Source organism: Strix uralensis, chromosome 1, assembly GCF_047716275.1.
Source record: "Strix uralensis isolate ZFMK-TIS-50842 chromosome 1, bStrUra1, whole genome shotgun sequence".
NCBI lineage: Eukaryota > Metazoa > Chordata > Aves > Strigiformes > Strigidae > Strix > Strix uralensis.
The window spans coordinates 49090851-49103750 of record NC_133972.1 but is presented as its reverse complement, the minus strand read 5'-3'; the positions used below and the strand labels follow the sequence as shown (position 1 = coordinate 49103750).

Genomic DNA, 12900 nt, shown 5'->3' with positions numbered 1-12900 from the left:
TATGATTCTGTAACAAAAATCCCTAATGGAGTCTCCTGGGTTTACAGTGACAGTGCTAAAACATACCAGTTTATTTATCCTGTTACACTGGTGAAAAGCTGCTGTACATAAGTCCTAATTTTAACACATCGGTATCTCCAAAGGAAGAAATGCAAAATATTTGAGCAGAAAATCCATACATTTTCCTTTTACGTGTAATAAATTTAAGTTACACCGAGCTGTTGCAAAAGTCTATAAAAGATAACAAAAATTTCATTCCTCTTATCTGAGTATCAGACTGAAATAACAGTATTTTAAAAGTTTGGGGAGGAAATTTCTAAAGTCACTTACCCTGTGCGTGACTGTCCAACTTTGTCACAGATGTCTAAGATGAGGCCCCAGTCCTCTGCAGTGTTCATCTCACTGGTTGCTTTCTCTGACGAATAAAGCATAAGTAAATCAAAATACAAATTTAAAAAAAAAATTAACAAAATTGTCAACAAAGATGTTGCAATATTACCTCTTTGTATATTGTTAAATGCATGACAAATCCCTTTATTTAATAAATATTTAAACTGTTATACCTAATTCTTTTTAATTTTTGAATGTTCACTTGTGGCCATGAGTTTAAACTCATAAGCAAATATATATTTTGGGGTTGTTTTCTCACATAATAAAGATACATCCAGAATATGACAAAAGTAGTACAGCTACCAATAGATTTTTTTTTTCCATTTGGAACTATAAAGTTTCATAGGATATGAATACCCAAAGCACTGGTTCACTGTTTGCAAAGTCAGGTACAACCACATTTACCACTTCCTCGGATGCTAAACTGCTGTGTCTTGCATTTCCTTTCTATGTATTACAATTCAGCAAGGGGGATTCAACAATTTATTAATAATCACTAAACTTCTATCTTCCCATTCTCATCTCTGCTTTGGACGATATATTCCACTGTCTCTTTCAGCTATGGAGACTGCTAAACCAAAGCTAATCTCATAGAAGCCATTGGGACTCTTTCCTCCAAATCCTTTGACTAGGACAAGCAGAGTCCCTGCTGAAGAGTAAAGAAATAGAGAAGGTAGGTGGAAGAAATAGATTCCACAGAAGAAAAATAGACACTCCCTCCCTATTTATCCCCCAGAAAAGCTTAGGTACACAGAGAATAATGATAAATAAAAGTGTTAAAGGAAACCGAGCCTTACACTGCATCTGAATGGAAGATTATCTAAACACTGATAGACCAGATCAGGGCTGGAGACCATAAGGGAATGCAAAAGCAGTTTCCATTATTCACCAAGCAGAGGAGAATGGGCACAAAATAGTGCACAGACTTTGTTTCCTACCTCTGTTTCATCTAATATTCACCTCTTAATATACAAAACACAAAATATGCCTCAACAATGAGTACCATCCCTCAGGAAATGTCTCGGACTACTTAGTTTTATGAAAAAGCACAAAAATTTCTTATAAAAATTTATCTGCCAGGAAAAATTCATTATCCATATTAGCACTTGAAAGGCTGCAGAGAGGAGAAAGACAAAGCAAAACATCTAATCCCCAAAAGTTACAAGGAATTATTCATCCCAAAATTGATGGCTTGTCTTTATGAATGAATTTCTCTGTCCTACAAGTTGAAGTAGGTTACACTTAATTAGTTTCTTAATTCAGAACAAAAATGCAGCTGAGCAAAGCTCTATAGTTACATGTTCTCGAGGTATTTCCGAGCAAAAAAACACTGCCATATACAAGCAGAATTATAACACATCAGTTGTACTGTCTGATGCAAGGAAAACAACAAAGCAGCATTGGGAAATCCTAAGTGGAAGTTAGTTACAATTCTGTATGTCCTCTCAAATAAAGTAAGAGAGCACTGCCTCTTCTCTCTAAACTGAATCAGAAAACTTAGTTGATTACAAAAGATAGTCATAATCAATAAAAACATGAAAAATTCCGGGTAGACACCATGCTAACATCTAGCACTAAGATACACCAGCTGATCAACCAACCACTTTATTTTTCTTTCAGTCTACTATTTTTCCAAATCATGCTTAGGACTAGTATAGCTAACAATCAGAGAAATTCTTGATTTTTACATCTTGTTCATAAAGGAAACGTCAGCTGTGAAGCAAAAATAGAGAGGAACACCATAGCGGCAGAATCCACTCAGCATACCAACGCCAAAACATCAGAACAGAGAAATGAGCCCGTACTCCGCTTATTTCAATTCACATTGTTTCATTACTCCAGAATTCAATTATTTAGTTGGGGATACCTTATAAATACAAGCAAGATGGTGAAGGGGGGGTGGGGAGGGAAGGCAAGGAAAAACCCATAGCAGAACCATGCATTGTACTTCTCCTTGTTATTGTTTTAACATAGCCAGCTCTCAGTCATCTGTAGGCAGAATACTTGTGCCACACATGGTAAGACACCTGAACTGAATGTCTTGCACAGAGCCATCACAGGCCAGGACAGACTTCTGTAGTCACGGTCCACGAGAACAGCAGCTGTACTGCTACCAAAGCCAGCCTCAACTCTGAAGCATCATAACCGCTTTCTTGAAACACAGAGCCTGAGTTGCCTACACTGCATTCCTAATACTGAAAACAGCTGATAAGCACAGTTCAGAAACACACAAAACAGACCGCATGGAGGCAGTTTACTTCCAGGACTGCCCTGTTTCAGTTCATTGTCAGTTCTGCTGGAGCTGGACCAACTCCAGCCAGAGTATGTCTGCACCGTGCTCTCCACAGCCTTAAGTGCCCACCAGGCTCAGAGCTCACATGCAGCCTCGCAAACCTACACCACTCACTCATGCTTAATGCTGTACTTCACTTACCACATCCTTCAAAAGAGAGCTGAGCAGTCCAGTGGAACTGAAACTTTGGCCTTTTCCATTATTCCACATAACAGACAGTTGTCTGTACTTTTGGCAACAACTGATCCTTCTTGCCTCAAGACATCATCAGAGAGAAATGGCATGGCAATCAGTTACAACTTTTACAAACCAAAAAGTAAACTAATGCGTGCTTAATGTTTTAAGGTAACAAACTGTGGCTTATGTTAATTTAAATAGTTTGGCTAAAACTACAAATAAGATGGTGATTGATGAAATCCTTGATCCATATCAACCACATCAATTACAACCTTTATTTTAATTCTCAATGAGAATATTTTGCAAATTTATCCATGAGTACAACTACAAGTGTTCTATCACGGCTACATTCCTTCTTGGAACTTGAACTTAGTCCTGTATAAAAACTGCGACTTGCTTGCAATGCCTTCCCCCTTATTAGTCAGGATATCTCCTCCACTAACAAACACTAGCTAGCTTCTTACCAAACTTCAGTCTGAGATCCAGTTTCATTGTGTACTTTGTCTTCTGTAGTAACAAGCATTCATTAATTCCCTTAGATAATAAAATTATTAATCGTAAGACATGAGGAAAAAAATTGCCTTGATTTTCAGTTAAATTCTGTCTCAAACAAGGGCTGTTAAAAGTTAATGGCATACTGTGAATGTTAGTGGTACACTATCTGACACTGACTGCCTACAAAAAAGGCCACTATCTCCCTCAGAGTATTAGCGAGTGACTATCACCTTTCACCACTCTGGGAACAGGAGCAATAAAGACACTTTGTCAAAATTCCTATGTTGCATCAGTGTTCTGTAGACAAAATTATGACTTAAAGCTACTTAAGTTAAATTACTTACACTATTCTCACCTAAAACCCATGAATGGGCTCTCTTCTTATGTGAGGCACGCATTCACAGCCAAAGAAAAACTTTATGTGCATTCAGTACTTGCTTACCCTGACTAACAGCTGGCATCCTACTGGTACCTTCAGGTACCACTGACATGTCACTGTCAGACTCTATCTTAGTACCAAAATGGACTTTGATAGGGAGGGAAAAAACAGACATTTGTATTTAAAATCTTAGGGTAGGTTAGCACAGCAGATAGAGATAACTTAAACAAGAAATGTTCTTTATCTTCTATCTCTGATCAAAAATAAATCTGCCACAGCAATATTAGTGTTTACTTCAGACCCTATCCCTCCACCTCATCATTGCTATAAAATCTTATTCAACTTGGTGAATGCCAAGCCAGGATCAGATAACATTTCAGACTTTACTAAAACAACTTGTAAAGACAGCTCTGGCTCCTTCATGAAATCAGAGTTCTTTAAAACTTATTAATGCTATGTCAAACACAAAGCAAAACAGGGCTACGTGACAGACTTATACATGATTGAACTTTGTCTCTGGTTTTCCGAAACAGCTCTTTCCCATAAAGCTATGTCACTCAAATCTAAGGCATTGTTTTCCTAGCACAAGCAAGGCCTACAAATTAACAAAGTAACTTTAACCAGTGCAAGACTATAACATCTTACGTCACCTCAGACTATAATTAGTAATTTTTAAATTGTATGACCGCTTTTTTTTTTTTCTTCATTACAGGTCTTCAACTTCCACCTTTATTTTTCTAGGAGTTATTTAAAATTGTTTTCTTCCAATTAATTCCACAAAGACAGACACACAAAGTGGTAAGCGCCATCACCTCAGAGGAAAAGTACACTTAGAACTATGGCTTCTTTTGACAACAACAATGGTTCTGTACAACATAAGAATACCTTTCTAAATAATTTCAGCAATTTACTTAATTCCTAAAACAAAAGCAAGACACACAAAACCAACATATCACATTTTTCAGCAGCTTTGCAAGGCGTAGAGCGTGGGATCGCTAAGCTTCTTCTCCCTTTATACTTCTTCTGTACTCATAACACTAATCATACCGAGCCAGATCAACTCATTCTTGTCCAACATTCAGTCTCTAATATGTATTATAGCTAAAGAAACAGATACCTAGGAAAACATAAAAAAGAATAAAGTAAGCATTAGTTGTACTTCCCTACAACACACCCTTCAGCAACCAACAATTCACAGCTTCGTAACTCCTGAGTTAGAAATGGTACTTCAACCACACAAAAGTAACCATACGTCATGTCTAAAACAGATAATTGAGAAAGTGGTCTTATGCAAAATGCATCTCCTCTGATAGAAATCTCAGCTGTGTCTGTATCTTCAAATTTTTTCAATGAAGATAATCTCCTTCAAATAAGATACCTAGATGCTGAAATCATACTTTCAAACATATTTTCTATCCTTTTTTTTCCAACTAAACCTCTGAATAACATTTATACAAACCTGAACATCGTCTGCCTTCTAAAGAGAATGCCATTCCTCAGTATAAATGCCACCTAGTCTCACTGAAATACAGTACCAAAAACCCAGGAGACAGTGTTACACCTATTGATCAGAAGCCAGGCCAGAAAGATCTAAATCTATGAATTACATTACCTATACTTTGGTTGTGGTGAAAAGTACCCAGCCTCTTGCATGGGCTCTTTTGGGATACCTAAATAAACCAGCTCCTTCTTCTGTTGTAAAGTTCAGTAAATTTTGTTGAAGCCCCATTTCCTTCCAATTTACACAAATCTGAAGACTTGGAGCATCAATAAAATTCTGTTTTCTCCCCTGGTTTTGTGCATTATTTAGAAATTATAACCAAAGCAAAAATATTTGCACTATGATTCTCTTTGAAGTTCTCCATCACATACAAAACACAACTGTAGTTGATCATTTTAAGACAAAAGCAAACTTTTCCCAGAAGAAAAAAAGTAGTAATTTTCAAATAATTCATAATTGTCCTAAAAGAAACTTATCAGATTTATAAAGTACTATTAAACAGAAGAAATGTAGTACATGCTGAAAAAAATCCACTGCCAGTCTTAGTGGTTGACTGTTTAGGTGCTGGTCAGAGAAATATAAATATTGTTGCAGATTCTCCATGCAAATATGTGCTAGTCACTTGATTCCTCTGCCTTAGTTCTGCATCTTACCAATAGCATTTTACTGCTTTATTAGAATCTTGCAAGAGTAAATACTCTCATCAGTGTTCAGATACTGCAGTGAATAGTATGATGCATTTCTTAAAGCAGAAAAAGACTAGCCATTGCTAACAACATTTTTAGAGGGAAGTCTTGGCAGGTTTGAGCTTTCTAAGCTTTAGATTTTACTGAAGTTTATTTTTTAAAAATTACAAGCTTAGAACTAAGCTATTTTTATGCTACAAAGTTGCAAAGATGTTAGAACCACCTAGGATTTCAAGAAATAACAAAAACAGATCAAAACACCCCCAAACCCAACACTTAAAATGTACATGATTTGAAGCCGTTAAAACAAATATGAGTAAAAACTGTCAGAATATTCTACTTCACTAAGGTTGTTAGCTATTCTAGTTGGCATTCGTTTTTATTCCATTCACGGATATAACTCCATTTCCCCAGTTGCACATCTCTAAAATGAAATACTGAAGTTCTCAGTAACTGAAGTTACAAAAAAAAACATGGCTACAGAAAGTCTTCAAAAGAATGTCCAAAGAAAATCTTCACTCAGAGTAAAATTACAACCAGTTTCTAGCATGATTAAAAATCCTCAAAAATCCACTGTATCAATGTAAACACCACAGAATTAACAAAAAATTCAACACTTCCTCTCAGCCTTCTCTCCCCCTCTCCCACTGAAAGTCTTGTTTTCCTCCCAAGGCTAAAGAAATAACTTTCTCGCTCTCTATATAAATGCAAATACTAAAATTCCAAAGCATTGTAAAAACATAAATGTAACTACTTCATCTCTTCAATATAGTTTAAGTAGTCCTGAAAGACTGAAACTGATTGCAAATTTTCCTTTTTGCAGTCACTCACCAAGAAATTCTGATTACATACCATTCCGCATCACTGAAGTTAAAAGTAATTAACTTTGCTCTTTTTGTCTGTCAAATAAAATGAACAAATGCATTTGTTGGCCCTTTCTACAAAAAACACTGCTTTAATATTAACCCCTCTGCATTTCACTAGCATGCCCAGAACTGCACTGTTCAACCAGATTCCATTTAGACAAGACTGAAAATAACCTCTAACATGCCGTGTCACCATAGAAAGAAACTAGAATTCCCTGTTGAACCGTTAACTTCAGTAAAGCTATTAACCAACTTCTTCAGTTTAACTGTATCCCCATTTACAGTATTTCTAAAAAGTCCTTATGGGACCACTTGTGGAAGGTGTATTGTGAAAGCACTGGTAGGTGATCCAAGGCAAAGCAAGCAGCGGTGACTGAGCTGACATGAGGCCACCTCAAGTCCTTCCCTCAGAAGGCTATGTAGGATCTCACCACGCATGAGGCAGCTTAGCCAAGATAGACATCGTTCAACTCAGTAAGCTGAGCAGAATGAAGACAAAAGGATTCGAGATCTGACAAGACAATGCTGAAAACTGTAAGACAAGCCAGGGAAAAATAATTTAGATGCTTAGAAGTCTTATGCAAACCCTAGCAAATCCACAGAACTCAAATTACCTTTCACCCAGAAATATTACAGCAAAGCAGGAAGGTGAGCACGTTAGAGATATATGAGAACGATGATGATTACTCTGTAAACAAGGTGCATCACAGGCATGTTACACTAATAAAAAGTGCCAGGATCTATTTGCAGAGCGCCACGAATCAAGCCATAGTAAAAGCAGCACTTCAGAAGGAAGATCAGCAAGAGACTTAACTTTTCACAAATACAGTGTTATTTTTATCAGCTAGAAGAACAGATTTTACATGTTGGAGAACTACTTTGATTCTTCTGAATTTCAATATTATAATACACACTGTCACAGATAAAATGAGGGGAAGCATTTAAAAATGACATCTCTTCCCTGGGAGGAAAGAAAAATAATCACCAGGAAAGTACAGTCTACAAAAACTCCTTTGCCTGTGGAACATACTATGTTCGCTTCAAATTGCTCAGTTGAACTCAGAGTCCGGTGATTCATTTTCAGAAAGAGATACTGGAAAAGATTTTTTTGTTGTTGACTATTACACAGAAGGGGTATTCCACTCATTTTTATCCTACCAGTGTTGCCATTTTTCACTGAAGGTATCTTCAGTGAGAAGTTCTTGTCTTTCATAAACATTTACAAATAACTGAAAGGGGAGGTGGCTATAGCTCCTTTTCCATGCATTTTCTACTCAGCCTATCTATTAGCTTACAGTTAATGTCCTTCTCCCTAAAATAATGCTGAGAAAAGCAGTAGGCCAACTTGGGCAAAAGCACCAGCCTCATGACAAGCTGAACTGGTCCTTGGAATTCATCTTCCCTCGCAGCCAGAAGTTAACTCTCAGTCTGCAGTCTCCATAATTATCTGGGGTCAAGAATCTCCTCTGCAAGAATTTTCCCTCCTTTTGGCAAACCTGGTCTAAACAGATAAAAGCCCAGCTCAGAGACAAATGTAACTGGACGGTTTTGAAGATGTCGACTAACCAAGGGGATAAATCTAAAGAATAATGAGTTTAAAAATAGCAAGAGTATTTTATTACAATAAATTGCACCATGTGAATCATGGTCAAAACATTTCTTACATTCTAATAACATCAGACTATACACCGATCATACGTACAATCATATGTAATTCATGCATATTATTAAACATCTAGAGTCGTAAGCATAAAATGGTCAATAACTACTATAGTTAATAAAACGTGGAAAAAATCATTGCAAGTTGTATCAGGTTGGCAGTTCTACTACATTACTAAACTACCTGCTTAATTTCCTATTGCTGTAAATAGTAAGCCTGAATCTTTCCTTTCTTCCCACGCCTGTGGTGCCTTAAACCAGCTACACTGAGAACTAGACTAACATCCAAAGCAAATCCAAGAAGTGCCTTCCTCTCTTACTGTGCATAAGTGAGAAAAAGCATGCAAAAACCTCCATGTTTTTTAAACACCCCCTCTTAATATCATGTGTGATTTTATGACAACTCATACCAGAACCTGTATTCATTGCAGCTTATAAAACTTCAGAAATACTAAGCTTACAGCAGGGAGTAAAAAGTTCTTCCAGTTCTCTCCTTACAATATAGATTAAGTTTACAATGCTTGACATCAAGTTAGAATAAAGTATGCACCACATTAAGTCCAGAGTTACAGATTTTATTCTTGAGATAACATCTGAATGACACTTCAGAACTGCTTCAGCAGTAAGCTCATCAAACCTAGCCTAACCACTGCTACATTACTAATTAGCCCGTCATGACAGATTAGCAGACAGTCTTTTGGTTCTTAAAGCACATTGCACCATTATTTTGCCTGCATCAAACTTACATTTAAACCTGCATTTCCCAGGAACAATTCTCTGGGAGTAATTTTATGATTACGGTTGTGAAATATTGCAGAAACAGACTTCCCATCAAACTAGTAAGAACACCATTAATTCTAACCCCTTAAATGGAGGATGAGAGGCTCTTAATTATAATCTCAGCAGTCCAGTGCCTTGAAGGCTTTTTCTTTTGTTAAATTCCAATATTATGTTCCTTACTTGGACACTGTCAAAGGCTCCCAGACTTGATTGTGAAAATCCACATCAACTTGTTCCACCACTGATTAGCATCCCTTTCTGTTGAAATATTCCTAAATATGGTAAAAAGAGGGTTCAGAAAACAAGAAGTATTTGGGCTTCATCCAGAGATTTGGACTCTTTGAGAATAACAATGGCTTACCTCCTCAAATCTCTGGGCAGCTTAAACTAATAATATTAAAGAATGCTTTAACAGTCATCTTAAACAACATTCTTTTGCCAACCATGCCTAAAGAAGAGGTGCACCCCTCAAAATCTCTCTACAAAGTTGACACTACATGGTAAGCTATTACGGATGACCAGGTTCCACAGCAGGAGCACGCTAACAGAACTAGCCAAATGCTGATGGCTGGCCAGACAAACTGACAAATTTCTCCTTCTGAACTTAGAGATACTTATGCTCCTCAAAACAGTGGAAAACAACTTAGTTCCAGATGTGTTCTCTGCAATCCACCATCCTAAATGGTTCCAAAATCATTTCCAACTATTACACAGTACTGATTAACTGTCCAGTAGATGAAAATGCACAACTACCACAGCAATACTACCAACTACACCAATGTCCAAATTGATGTGAAATTAAGGATAGCTTTTGACTGCCTTCCTCCTTCGGGAATCTGATTTTCAAAAGAAAACTTTCTTGCTGGGCAACAACAAAAGCAGAGCACTCAACTTCCACTCTGCAAAAAGAATTGAAAAATAACACTACTGCTTGACAACTTTTGGAAGTTTCCCGAGAACATGAGAAGTTACTTTACAGCTGACGTTATCTTACGAAGCCTGCCAAGAAGTTCATCCAGATAATAGCACATTCCCAAGGGGCCTCGGGGAAGAAGGGCCCAGGGACACTTTCCGGGAGACTTCATCATTCCCGTCTCCCTGGCACAAATCCAGTTAAGTGATGGATAAAGGCAGCAAGCTCCTGAAAGTAGGCTGCCACCAACTGAATAGCCTGCTGCTCCTTCAGTCCCCCTAGCACACCACAAAAAGGGCCAACGGAAAGAGGCTGTGTTTACTGGTGAAAATTAGCCCATTGCCCACTCTGCTTTTCCAAAAACAGCTTGGGATTGAGTGGTTATTTCCCTGTGCTCATAAAGTATGCAGAATAACGCTTCTGAAAAATACCTACAGGTGGTTGTACTAAGCAAGCACAGTAGGTAAGGTGTTGGCATCCTCTGCACCTAGAAAACAGCAAATAAACCACCGAAGTAACAGCTGGGTGCTACTACCCTGCATTATGAAACTTAAGAGTGCTGACAAGCACATCTATCAGACTTCGCTCTGGAGAAACCCATTCAAGCAGTCTGCTCTTCACTGCTAGACAGCAGCCTTAGGAAGTGAAAACGTGAACGTTTGCCAGAACCTCAGCTATCACTTTTTAATCTTATTAGTTCAAATCAATCTCACAGATAATATTACCAATGTTTCAATCCTCTAATGGTCCATGGAAAATTGGCAAGCAGTGCAATCTCTTCCTCATTTTCAACTGCCAAATTACACTAGAAGACAGCAAAACAATTAGGAAAAATTATTTACTACTTTTCAAAATAAGTCATTGTCAACTCTGCCACCAAGAAAATCATAAATTGAAGAGCAGTCTTCAGCGGAAAAGTGTTCTTAAGTGTTCAAAATAAAAAGCAAGTTATGCTTTAAGATGCAGTGGACTAAGAATTCCTGATAACATATACGTGCAGAATTTGTGTTACAGTCCTTTGTTTATGCATTAACCCTTCCACCCCCAAAGGTACATACTTTTCAAACAGCTCTGAGTTGGTTTTTTGAAGAGCTGGAAGAATTAAATTCGAGCCCTGACTTCTAAAGTTGGATAAACATTAAGAAAGAAACAATGTATTTGTAGTTGAAAGACACAGCAAGTATAAGGCTACTAAAGAAATTTGTGCCAAGAAAAAACAATGTTACACTGCCGCAAGAAAATAACCTAGGGTGGGCATGGGGGGTAGTTATCAACGTATGAGAAAAAGTCCCCAGACAAAGTTTCTATCACTCAAAGTAAAACAGACATCAGCAGCAGGTAGGAGACAAACTGTATTACACAATCACAAATCAGATGTGCAAAACGAATTTTTAACTGCCTATGTGTTATTTTACCTTCAGTTTGGACACATCAGAATCAAGCACAACTTTTGTCAAGTAAAAGCCAGACGTTTCCTCTCCATCTAGTTTGGCCTCGGAACAAGCAAGGTGAGGATGAAACCTGATCACTGACCGACAAGTTTCACTTGAAAGGGAAAAAGAAAGCTCCCACAGGAATTCACTTCAAAGCACGGAATACAAAACGCTTTGACAATTTTCTCATGCCCGTCTGTGAAGCAATTGTAGATGGTGCTTTATACTTTTCATCCTTTCAGCAACACTCCAGCACAAGCATTTCTCGCTACGTGTTTTGCTATGCTGCAACGTTACTCCTGCCGAGCAGGCCAGCTCGCCTCCCCCAGGTACCCCCGTGCTCGCCCCCCTCGCAGCCAGGCAGGGCCCGCCGCAGCCCCCGCGCTCTCACCGACCAGGCCGCAGCCACCGCCGCCCGCTGCCAGGAGGCGCCCCCGGCCCGGCCGCTCCCCGCCACACCGTGACCGCCGGCCCGGCCGGGCCGCGGGGTCGCCGCTGCTGCCCCCGGCTCCCCACCACCGGCGAAGCCGGGCAGGCGCCAGCAAGCCCCGCGGCTGAGGGCTGCGGGAGGAGCGGGTCGGCCGCCCGCGGCGGGCTGGAGCGGGAACGGGGTCGGAGGGAGGGCCGGCCGCGGGGTTACCTCAGGGGGAGGCCGGGCTGGAGGGCCAGGCCGGGCCAGGCCGGGCCTGGGCGCCGCGGAAGCCACTCACCCACATCCTGATCGAAGGGGTTGGTGGCGAAGAGCGGCATCGCGGGGCGCGGGGGCGCGGCGCGTCCACCCCTCCCGGCAGCGCGGCGGCGGAGCGAGAAGCCCTCGGCGGCGGCGGCAGCGGCTCCTCCTCCCGCCCGGGGTACCTCCGCCGCCACCTCCTCCCGGGGCCGGGGAGCCAGCCCCCCGCGCGCAGCATGCTGGGAAGCCGGGGCTGGCCGCGCCGCCACCGCCGGGAAGACCGCGGCCAGGCCCCGGCTCCAGCCCCCGCCCCGCCCGGGGAGCGAAGGCGCCGCAGGCCCTTGCTGCAGGCACCCGCGGCCTGAGCTGTGCCTAAACCCCGCCGGGCTCGGCGGGCGGGCGCCCCGCTTGGCCGGGCCGGGCCTCGCCGGGCCTCGCCTGCCGCCCGGGTCCCGCCAGCACCGGCCCCGCCCCTGCCAGCCCAGCCGCCCTAAGCCAGGCAGTTTAGGGCCGGCGGGGCCGCTCAAAGCGGGGATTTATTTGTTTAGTTCTGCTGAGCTCTTTCGTGCCTCCCTAGTTAGGAGGTGAGTCCGTTTCAGGCCCAGACACGTTCGCTCCCTAAAGACAATGTTCAGAGCTTGCCTATACATCGGGCTGA

General features: G+C 40.8%; 1 protein-coding gene across 10 annotated transcripts in view; it reads right to left on the bottom strand.

Moving 5' to 3' along the window:
• STAM (signal transducing adaptor molecule) overlaps nt 1-12438 on the bottom strand; it is a 37312-nt gene extending 24874 nt beyond the window's left edge. Inside the window, exons 1-5 of one of the 10 annotated variants that reach the window (XM_074865336.1) lie at nt 11555-11949; nt 10865-10944; nt 10575-10626; nt 9407-9498; nt 331-415 (exon numbers count right to left, since the gene is read on the bottom strand). In XM_074865336.1, coding sequence (XP_074721437.1) covers nt 331-398 — 68 coding nt within the window. In that variant the 5' untranslated portion in view covers nt 399-415; nt 9407-9498; nt 10575-10626; nt 10865-10944; nt 11555-11949. Of the gene's footprint in view, nt 1-330; nt 416-4781; nt 4800-9406; nt 9499-10574; nt 10627-10864; nt 10945-11554; nt 11950-12282 lie in introns of those variants that run through there. The other 9 variants (XM_074865383.1, XM_074865354.1, XM_074865345.1 and 6 more) reach the window with 9 other exon arrangements.
• Nucleotides 12439-12900: the final 462 nt, after the last annotated feature.